Source organism: Marmota marmota, unplaced genomic scaffold, assembly GCF_001458135.2.
Source record: "Marmota marmota marmota unplaced genomic scaffold, marMar, whole genome shotgun sequence".
NCBI classification, from domain to species: domain Eukaryota; kingdom Metazoa; phylum Chordata; class Mammalia; order Rodentia; family Sciuridae; genus Marmota; species Marmota marmota.
In genome coordinates, this window is record NW_025999932.1 from 31131634 (window position 1) to 31143083 (window position 11450).

Consider the following 11450-nt stretch of genomic DNA (forward strand, 5'->3'; position numbering starts at 1 on the left):
CTCCCGCCCCGCCCCCCTCTGGCGGCACCTCAGCCCCATCACGGTGTGCACTTGCTGCTTGTTGGAGACAGAAAGATAAAGCGCCAGGAGGGACGGAGGTCCCGCTCTGGCTCCCAAGCAGGTTCTGTCGTCTTCTGCTGATGGGAGGAAGGCCGCGGGGCAGCACCTTGCTTGTCACTTGGGAAGGGTACATAACTTTCCAGCAGTCAGGTATTCCTGAATCTTTTGTTTGGGGTCAGGGGAGATGAGCTTCGCGGCAGAGGAAGACTGAGGCTCTTGGGTGTAAACTCCCAATTTACATGGGGCTTAGTATCCTGACGTGGAGGTTTGGCAGGATGTCTCGTTTCCTGCCAGCCCTCGGGTAGGTCTTGGATGAAATCCCGCAGAGATTCAAATCAGTGTTTTGGTTCAGGGCAGCTTTGATCCCTAGTGCTGTCACTCCTGGGCCTTTCAACACATAATAATTTGTTGGGAAGATCAGCAGTTAGTGGGGATTCCAAGACTTGGTGCTTTGCCTCCTAGAGATTCACTGAATCCTTGGAGCCCCAGGTAGGGAGGGGCTAACAGGTTTCTCTATTTCTCCTGGTGACAGCAGTTTGTGGCGTCCAAGGCAATGCGTCGCAGCAGCTCCAAGAGTGGAGTCGTCCTGGCTGCAGTGGCTAGAGGTCCTGATGCTTCTCAGATGCTCACCAGAGCCCAGCTTGGCCAAGATCCCCCACAAAGGACAGTGCTAGGGGTGCTAACCGAGAATGGGCAGTACAGGAAGACCTGTGGCCAGGTAATGACCAGAAGCACTGGGAAAGATGCTGTGGAGAATGACTCTTCTATGATGGTAGTAGGTGCTTTTCTCTTGCAGTTGTACCTACTACTGTCCTAGAATATTACAGCCTTGGATCTGGACTACAAGGAAGTTGATTTCTTAAGACCTTCTTAACCAGTTCTGTTTTGAGCCAGAAATAGTGATTATTACTTTTGTTATTTTTCCAACATTAAGGAAATAAGTTTGGGAACTGTTTGTATTAAATATATGTAAAGTGATTCAGGGGCTAGGCTGAAAGGAAATGTGATTTGGAACTGGAATTCCTTGGTCAGAGTTGTGTTCAAGGTAGTGCCTAAAGCAATACTGGGCAACCTTTGCTGTGTTCATTTGGGATAGTGTGAGAATTGGGATTGGATCAAGCTACTTCAGGTTATACTAGGTTACTTCAAAAAGGTTGCTTTGAGAGCAGACATCTTCCTGCTGACAAAGAGCAGTTGGGCAAAAAGATAATGGACCCTCAGATATTATTTGTATGTGCTAAACTTATCACAGTTACCTTCCTTTGAAGATTAAAAATAAATCCAGACACTTAAATGAGAAGGCAGGGTTTGGATCCTTAGGAATGAATTATTTAGATAGAAAAAAATCTTCCCTCTCTGCTGTTAGATTAGTCTTCATAAAAATGCCTTAAGCCTGTATTGTACATCTAAGTGCTTGATGGTCACAATAGTCCAGTAAAGTAAGGTATTCTTTCTGTTTTATAGGTGACAAAGCGTGAGGTTTAATATCCCCAAAAATGTTGTGGTGGAGGCTAGATTAGAAGCTTTCCATCTGTTGCATCTTTAAGTTACCTACTTTTTGATGGTTTGGTTAGTGTGGAAAAAATATTCAAAGTAATCTGTTCAAAGCTTTGGAGAAAATTGAGTGAAAGTGGTTTTAATAAACTTAATTTTCTTAGCAATATTTATTTTTTACAGTCTTAAGACCTGGTACTTGTGAATTGGCAGTTGTGCCTATGCTAAGTGGTCTTATTTTAAATTCAAAATCAGTAATCTCTCACGTTACCTGGTCCCACCTCTACATTTCCTTGCTCCATCCTCTACAACCTTCTTAGAAACCTATTCCCTATCCCCTTTCTCTCTTTAATCCTCCATAACTCCTATTCATCTTTACTCTCAGGTGATGACTTTATATCCTATTTTCCTGAAAATGTAGAAACAACCGCTGTTTCCATGTGCCAGATACCTTGCCATTGCCATCCTGTTCTGTAACTAAAATGTCCCTTTTAGATAAGGTCCTTTCCCTCAAAATGTGTTCTTTTGCTTCTTCAAGGATCTCACTCCAGTAACTTTTATTCTTTTATCAGTTTTCTCTTTTTTACTGAGTCAAACCCATGAGCATATAAATAAATTATATTTTTTCATCAAAATCTTTCAACTACAGATCTCTTTGCAGCTACTGTCCTGTTTATAGCAAGATTTATTGAGAATTTGTCTATCCTAATAGCACATAAGTTCTATCAGAGAGGATGTCATGTTCTGTGCTGTATTCCTAGTACTTGGAACAGTACATATACCTGAATATCATATAGGTTTTTATTGAATGAATTCTGTCTATAGTTCTTTTGACTCAGTTCTTAATTCTTTCCTTACTTGACTGATCAGTAGCATTTTACATGGTTGACCAGTCTTAATAATTTATTAATAATTTCTTACTAAAGAGCACTACCCTCTCCAAGCCATCTACCTTGCTCATTTGCCACTCCCTCTGTATCCTGTTTCTTTATTTCTTTAATCTCTAAAAGTCACAGTGCCCCAGGGCTTAGCTTTGGTCACAGTGTGGCCTCACTCCCTCAGTAATCTCTTCAAGTGTTAAATTAAATACCATTAAAAACCATCTGTCTGTTGATGATTCATATTTTTATCTCTGGCCTACCCCCCTGAGCTATATTGTAGGATCATATACTCAGCATTCCACTTAATATCTTCACTTGAATCATGTGATAAGCATCTCATACTTGGGCAAAACCAAACACCAACCCTTTTCCCTACCTCCAACTTGCTCTTCCCAAAGTCTTGCTCATCTCAGGAAAAGAAATAGCCATTCTTCCTTTGACCAACCCTAAAACATTTTTTCATCCTTGACCCTTCTTTTTCTCCTACCTTCCATTTAATCTACTTCGAAAGTATTGTTGGTTCTACTTTAAAAAAATGTCTAGAGCCTCTTTCCCTCTCCTCCTTTTCTATCCTGCTTTAAACCTCTGTTGTGTCTCATCTGGATTTGTCAGTTTTATAACTGGTTCTATTATTCTGGTCTTGCTTCCTGCACCTAAAATGATCCTTTTATAAAGATAAGTCAGGCCAGGCATGGTGGTGCACACCTGAAATCTCAGAGGCTTGAGAGGCTGAGGCAGGAGGATTGTGAGTTCAAAACCAGCCTCAGCAACTTAGGCACCAAGCAACTCAGCAAGACCCTGTCTCTAAATAAAATGTGAAAAAAGGGATGGGGATGTGGCTCAGTGGTTAAATGCTCCTGGGTTCAATCCCTGGTAACCACCCCTCCCCCCCACCAAAAAAAAAAAAATAAGTTAGATCACAGTCTTCCTCTGCCCAAAATCTTTCTGTGGCTCCCCTCTGCATGAATGCCAATCATTCTTAAATGGCCTATGGTAAGGCCTCCTTGAGCTGACCTCTGTTTTCTTCCTGACCTCATGTCCTACACTGATCTCCTTCTTACTCTGCTCTGTCTATTCCTACTGTGTCTTTTGTTGTGTGTCTCCCCACCACCGCCTCTGGGCTGAACATTTTGTTCACTCTTGAATTTTGGGCACCTAGAGCAGTGTCTGGAGCATAGTAGATTCTTAGTAAATTTTTGTTTAATGAATATATACCTCAACCTAGATATCTCTATTTATGTAGGAAAAGTTAAACTTGATAGTGACTTGGAGTCATAGTTATCTGATTATCGTAACTTCTGATTGTGGTCCTTTATAGTCCCTGTGATTTTTTATTCCAAAACTACCATAAAGATTATTTTCTTATTAGATATAAGCCATATATATATATATATATTTGATAAGTAGAAAGAAAAGTTATATAACCACATACTAACTTGGAATTAGCCTTTAATAATAAGCATAGATTAAGTATAAGCAAAATGTTAATATAGTAGATAGAGCTAACATTTGCATAAATATAACTCAGGCTCACTTGCCCTAAATCATTTGATTTCACACCATCCAACATGACCTCCTTTAAGATGCAACAGCATTTGATGTGTTATGCTTGTTCATTGTGGTGGTATCACAGTTGTTTGCACTGTTAATGTTACAAGAATAAAGAAAAGGGAGAAGTTATTTGAAAAATTTCACCAAGCATGATTGTATTATATATACAAAAAGGTTTTATAGCTTATGAGAGAAGTTAGTAGTATGAGTTTCCAAAGTCATCATGTTTCTAAATAATTAAGAATGAAACTGGGAACTTCATAGGTGGCTGCAACTAAATATTAAATATTTAGGGAGGGTAGAGAAGAGATATAGATTTTATTCTTTCTATTTTTTTTAAATTTTTTATTGTTGGTTGTTCAAAACATTACATAGTTCTTGATATATCATATTTCACACTTTGATTCAAGTGGGTTATGAACTCCCATTTTTACCCCGTATACAAATTGCAGAATCACATCAGTTACACATCCATTGATTTACATATTGCCATACTAGTGTCTGTTGTATTCTGCTGCCTTTCCTATCCTCTAATATCCCCCGATTTTATTCTTTCTATAATCTTGAGTTCCCTTTGATACATGTGTAAAGAAAATAGCGAATTTTAGGTAACTCTTTCTGTATATCAGATATAGACTAATATAACTTTTTGAACTTTATTTTCTGTAATTAAATTAATAACATTTCAATTTAGGATTCAATCTTACCTATTCAAGCTGCTAGGTTCACATTTTCTAGTTGATCTTTGTGGGGTAGTCTCTAACAAGAAATTAACTCTTTAGGAGATCACAGCAATCAGGTGTTTTTCTGGATCAGAAAATGTCTTCCCTCCAGCTGGAAAGAAAATGCTCTCTGATTGTGGGGTCCTGGAGCCAGCCAAGCATGGATTTGATATCTACATGGATGAGCCTGAGCAGGGGGACAGAGACAGCTGCTCAGGAAGAGAGGGGATGGCATTTGAGGATGTGTATGAAGTAGATACCAGCACACTCAAGTCAGACCTTCACTTCCTGCTGGATTTCAGTACAGGTAATCTGACTCATCTATAGCTGATGGTGCTCTGTATTCTCAACTGTCTGCAGTGTTCCAGTAGCAAGTATCTAGCAAGAGAAAAACATGACATAATGGCTAGTTTTCACAATTGCCTGTGGAGAGTGAGTAGAGGTAAGGAGTTTTTCAATTAAATGACTTATCTGACAATGTTGAACCTCTGCAGTTTCCCCTATGCTGGTAGATTCATCTCTCCATTTCCAGTCTGAAGAAGCGTCAGATTTGGGCACAGATGTGATAAATGTGACCGAATATGCTGAAGAAATTCATCAGTACCTTAGAGAAGCTGAAGTGAGTTTTCCCAACTTCTCCAGGATCCCAAGCTCCTAATATTAAGCTACAAGTTCTTGACCATACCACTAGAGAATGGCTCTATTGTGGTATCCAAATGTAAGAAATCTATGAAAAATAATGCAGGTCAAATATCTCTAGTCTGACATGTCAAAATTTAAAACTTTTTGAATGTTAATATGATGCCAGATGTGGAAAACTCCACGCCATGAATCTTTGTTTTATGCACAAAATTATTAAAAGTATTATATAAAATTACCCTTGTCTGTGTGTATAAGTTATGAATTTTATGTTTAGGCTTGGGTCCCATCCCCAAGATGGCTAATAGTGTATATGTAAATATTAGAAAAAATCCCAAATCCAAGACATCATGTCCCAAGCATTATGGAAAAGGAATACTCAACCTGAAATAGTGACGGTAAGTAGCAATTGTAGGCACAATTTCTATATGACTCAAAGGATTTATGTGTTGAGTATTTCACTCTTAGGAATAACCAATATTGCTATTTCCTCCTCAAGTTGTTAACTTATTACATTATAGAACCAGAATTTCATAGTTTCTTCTTTATCATGATGAAAACATTTGTGTCTAGCATCCTCCTAACCTTTGCTCATGAGATTTTAAAATAAAATAGCAACTATACTGGAGAGTGATCTTTCTGATATTACAACTTTCTACATATCCAAATTATTTTCCCAAACAGATAAGATACAGACCCAAAGCACACTACATGAGGAAACAGCCGGACATCACAGAAAGCATGCGTACGATTCTGGTGGATTGGCTGGTGGAGGTTGGCGAAGAATATAAGCTTCGATCAGAAACTCTGTACCTGGCTGTCAACTTCCTGGACAGGTTTCTTTCCTGCATGTCTGTTCTGAGAGGGAAATTGCAGCTTGTAGGGACAGCAGCTATTTTTCTGGCTTCGTAAGTAATTCTTTGAGCTTGAATAATGTAAAACGACCTCCTGTCAAAACACTTGACTTTTTTTTCACATTTGTTAAAGAAATGCAATGCTTGATAATTAGAACTATTTGTGTCTCTTTTGATAAAAGATCATTATCTTTTCAGGATTACCAAGAAACTGAATCTCACCCACATGTTCACTCTTCAATTCAGATGTTTAAGATTTATTACAACAAGTTCAATGTCGTGACTAAAGGAGCCATCAGCTCAAATGCAGGAATTTATTTTGCAGAACAGTCTTTTGGCTATATTCTAATATAAGTAAAAGTCCTATTTAAAGAGATTTTGATTGCATAAAAACTGTCTTCATGATATAGCAAATAACTCACAATAACAGTTTATTTATTTGGTTATAGTTTATAAGCAATTTTAGTTGGTTCCTGTTCCTATCAGTGACTCATAGTAATACCTCATTGTGTGAGAAAAAAGAGTTGGGTTATATCTGAGCTGTCATGATGTAACCTGTTACTGCATGATGGTTTCTATTTTTCTGGTTTTAAATAGTCTAGTTATTAATATGTAAACACTTGCCAATGTTTCATAAAGAAAGTAGAAACAAAAGCAGAAGAGAAGAAATGAAAATAGTGAAACATCATTCTCCTTCTCTTGACTATTCAGCAGACAAAGTTAAACATGATGTTTTTAAAAATCAAAGGTCTATGATTTTTTTTCTCTCTTTTCCACAAAAGAATTTGAAGTCTATAGAATTGATAGGAATTCATTTGTGCTGTCTGTCATTCAGAATTTTTCAGTGTATCTGAGACCAAAACCTAAACTCTCAGTTGGACATGGTGTCTCTTTCTACTCCTAGCAGTAAGTACAACATGTTCTCATAATACTCATGTTCATGATCTGGAAACAAGCTCTTAATATTTTCATAGCCCTGTGAAATTCAGTGATATTGAAGTGGATAAAGAGGGAATAAAGAACTCTGCAGGTCTCTGTTGAGAAACATGGCCTGTGGTAACACAGGAAGTAAAGTATGGGTGCCAAACTACTCCTAAAAATTCTCTACCTTTCCCAGGAAATATGAAGAGATATATCCACCTGAAGTAGATGAGTTTGTCTATATAACTGATGACACATACACAAAACGGCAACTATTAAGGATGGAACACCTGCTCCTGAAAGTCCTAGCTTTTGATCTGACAGTTCCAACCACCAACCAATTTCTCCTTCAGTACTTAAGGCGTCAAGGAGTGTGTGTCAGAACTGAGAACCTGGCCAAGGTATGCCATGTGATTTCCAGGAACTTCTGGTACCAAAGAGGGTAAAAAGCAGCCTTTCCCAGTCATCCTTCAGTTCTGCATTCCTTTGCAGTTTTTTTTTCCTCTAGTCTTGGGCCCAGTACACCTTTTTAGCAATGAAAGACAGCTAATTTTAAGAACACAAAATCTGGTTACAGGACATTACTATTGACTATAGTTGGCAGGCACAGGTTGTCAAATCAGTCAACCATCAAAGGAATTTAAACTTGGAAACTCTTCCCTTGGTGTGTATATAGAATCACATGCAAGCAGCACTTCTTAGTTTGGGAACTAAGATATAGTTTAATTTTGTTCTAATATCATCCTAACCTATAAACTAATGAAGTGTTGTTTGGCTATTTAATGTTATAGAAACTTAGTTGAAAGTACTAAAGTATTAGTCTAATCAACTTGCTTTCTAGTCACTCCAGACTATGATATCTAGTACATTTATGCCATACAGAGAGTAATAAGGATGTCCATATACATTTCTAAGTATATTTATTCTGACATGATATGTTCCCATCAGTTCTGTTCTAGACTCAGAACCATATTCATTTGCCTAGTAAATTAATAGCTTTAATATTGTCATATCTTTGCCTTTGACTGAAGGCTCTGTTCCCATTCCAGGTGCCAGAGCAATACAACTTTATCTGACCAGCATAAACCTGCACTACTAGTGTAAGACGAGAAAAGTAACCTATCATATGTACTTTGTGGATAGGCAAAATACTAGGGTATTGAAATTCTGTTAAAACATAAATATTATTCTGGTTAAGGACAGTCATACCAATTATTGACCCAGTGATTCATTTTAACTATGTCTGTACTCATCACTGGATACTGTCTGAACAAAGAGAAGACACAATTTATTACTATGACTTTTCTAGGTTTACTTATGACTTCAGTCAATTAGATCTTGGTCAAATTTCTAACTCCAATGAGGTTTTTTTCTCTTGTGCTTAGTATGTAGCAGAACTGAGTCTACTTGAAGCTGATCCATTCTTGAAATATCTTCCTTCATTGATAGCTGCTGCAGCTTACTGCCTGGCAAACTATATTGTGAACAGGCACTTCTGGGTAAGTTTCTTCTTTCTAGATGAAATTCAAGACCTGTCTAAAATCTGTTCAGTAGTTTTTAAGGCTTACAGGCTTGCCTCTTAGAAGGGCAAGTTTGTTTAATAAGGAACTGGATGTCTTTACAGTAGACTGCAACTTGCTGCTGAGTCTTGCAGGTCAGCCAGTCATCATGGCTTTGACTCAGTAGCTTTATTCTATGTCCAGCAGAGGTTGCAAGAAGTCCAGGCGATCATGTTGCAACAGAAGCGGGCCTGAAAATCTGGGTGCCCATTGCTAATGACTTGAGATACAGTCATTGGCTGCTTCAAGCAAAAGTTGTTGACTTTTATCATATGTGGAAAAAAAAAATCATCAGTCCAATGAGGATAGCTAGAAATTGCAGTAGGCTTTTGAGAAAACAGGACAGTTGGTGTTGCCTCTTTTCTGAGGAGGTGGTATCATCAAAAACAGGTCCCTAGGTTTTGTTCTGAAAGCTCACTGTTATACTAAAAAAAAAAAAAATGGGGTATTTCCCTTTATTTTCTGGAATACTTAGTTTTTATGCTGCATTTAGACTAAGAAGCTTTCACTTTCTATACAAATAAGGTGGTCACAAAAGTAGGACTCTTTAAGGGACTGGTAAAAACCACGTTCATGAGGGTACAGGGAAAGTGATCTGCCCTAAATTGAGAATTATGATATGAAATATGAGCAAACTTAGAAATTTAGAACTCTGCTGTATTTTAAGTATTTCATATCTAATGTCTCTGAAGAAGGTGGACATGCTTTCTTTAAATGAATACGGACATTTACTTTTATAATTGGTTGTCTTCTGACTTCTACATCTTAAAAAGTTATGTGAAACAATTTTTTTTTCTTTTGTCTTGATTAGCCAGAAACCCTTGCTGCATTTACAGGCTACTCATTAAGTGAAATTGTGCCTTGCCTGAGTGAGCTACACAAAGCATGCCTTGACATACCCCATCGACCTCAGCAAGCAATTAGGGAGAAGTATAAGGCTTCAAAGTAAGTTACTGACATTTTCTTATCTTGGCTCTGTTCAAAGCTTAATGGGTAATAGTTGTATCAGAATTAGAAGTGGAATAAATTATATATCTGGTGTTAGGTTGGTAAAGTAAGAATACATGTAAAATCAAGAAAATGAATTTGGAGAGACCTAGATTGATAATTGTCAGATTGTAGTAATTATAGTCAGTCAGCTTCCTTCCTATCTGCTGTGATGACTTAGAGAGTTTTCTGTAGTGCCAGGGTCCTGCACCATCAGGGTCCAGGGGGTCCTAAAGGATGAGAGGCATCAGCACAAGGGATGAGACAAGGAGTCGTTCCATTGGAGCAATCTCCAGAGAGAGAGAGAGAGAGCACGAGAGCAAGCTGTTACTGCTTTCTCTCTGTCTCCTTTTATTTTACTTTTTCTCATCATTACGGGTCCAGAATCATTAATAAAATGCGTCATCAATTTACAATTTCCAGATTTTCCCAGGGTGTGATATTTTCTTATTTAACAGATGCCAAACTACGTAACCAGACTCTATGTCTCCTAACCTGTCATTAATATTTAAGTATAAAGCACACCTGTACTTAAGATCCCATCTAAAAGTCCCCTTATAACAATCTTATAATATATTCTAAAAGCAACTAAAAATGCCTACATTTATTCTCATAAAACTGATTAAGCTACTTTCTCAGAGAGTTTCTTTGTTTCTTAGTCAAAGTACAGCAGTTCTTAAATCTTTAACTAAAGGGCAGGCTCTGTATGTCAATCCCCCTGCTGCTAACATTAACTATGCTTATCATAAATCCCTATGTAAAGTTAAAAGAGGGTCTATTAGAAGGAAAATATATTTTAACTAACTTTTTCTCCCCTGGATGAATACCATATCTATCTACCCTTAATTAAATAGGCTACATATGGTGGGCTACGTGCAATGGACATGATAACTGTCTACGCAGGTTTGAAAGACTGAAGATATGAACTCGGATTCTTAGTTGATATAATCAATTGTGGTGCCTAGTGTTCCTGTAACATTTCCCAGAATGATTGTTGATATTTTTCTGTTTTGCCCTATATGTCCCGAGAGATAGTAAAGCAGCCTTTAAGTCATGAACCACCTGTTATATTCTTGGCCATCTAGAATTTAAAGTCTACTCATGCCTTCTGTTAGGCTGAATATAAAATAAAAAGTCCCAATTATATAAAAAAGGGTCTCATGATTTTGGTTTCCCACAAGTGTCCTCACTGTGACCTTGTCAAGACAGTGGGAGGTGAAATGCTTTCACCACTGTAGCCTAACTGAGATTATATAAAATGAATGTCTGTGTTTTGTGCTAACCTTGCTGTGGGTTTCATTTCAGGTACCTGCATGTGTCCCTCATGGAACCACCTGCAGTTCTTCCTCTGCAATAAGTGCCAGAACTGGAGCACTTCCAGAACCCAACCATCATATCAACAGGATTGCTCTTAGTTTCCATAAGTTTCTTCAAGTTTGGCCAACTAATGTCAATATAGATGACTTTTAAAATATGTAAATGTATTAGGTTCTATTAGACTTTAGTAGTTATAATTTAGTCTAGCATTTTTAAAGAATAAACTACTTGCCTTATGACCATGTGTTAGGCTTATTTACTAGTTAGCGTGGCTGACAGACTTGCCTGGAATTTTAGTTGATAATATTACAAATGTCATCACTATTTCAAGCATTCTCCTAAATTGGTTTTATAAATGAGGCATGCAGGGATTTTCATGCTTGGTAAATGGCTTTGTTGTTTCCTATTTCTTTACTCTCCCCGAGGATCTCTATAGATTGAAAAAGAAGGGAAAGGCTAGCTCAG

At 37.7% G+C, this 11450-nt stretch overlaps 1 protein-coding gene across 1 annotated transcript; it reads left to right on the top strand.

Moving 5' to 3' along the window:
* Nucleotides 1-508: 508 nt before the first annotated feature.
* Nucleotides 509-11225, top strand: Ccna1 (cyclin A1). Its single transcript, XM_015484009.2, has 8 exons — nt 509-778; nt 4769-5015; nt 5203-5327; nt 6032-6255; nt 7319-7523; nt 8508-8621; nt 9493-9626; nt 10974-11225. Exons 1-8 carry the CDS (start codon nt 614-616, stop codon nt 11023-11025), a joined length of 1266 nt encoding a protein of 421 aa, XP_015339495.1. The 5' UTR covers nt 509-613; the 3' UTR covers nt 11026-11225.
* Nucleotides 11226-11450: the final 225 nt, after the last annotated feature.

What these genes read in the sequence shown, in the direction of transcription:
- Ccna1 (XM_015484009.2), top strand. Translation starts at nt 614, where the DNA reads ATGCGTCGCAGCAGCTCCAAGAGTGGAGTCGTCCTGGCTGCAGTGGCT. An exon ending in AGTACCTTAGAGAAGCTGAA is followed by an intron (nt 5,328 to 6,031) that starts GTGAGTTTTCCC and finishes TTTCCCAAACAG; the next exon opens with ATAAGATACAGACCCAAAGC. An exon ending in GAACTGAGAACCTGGCCAAG is followed by an intron (nt 7,524 to 8,507) that starts GTATGCCATGTG and finishes TCTTGTGCTTAG; the next exon opens with TATGTAGCAGAACTGAGTCT.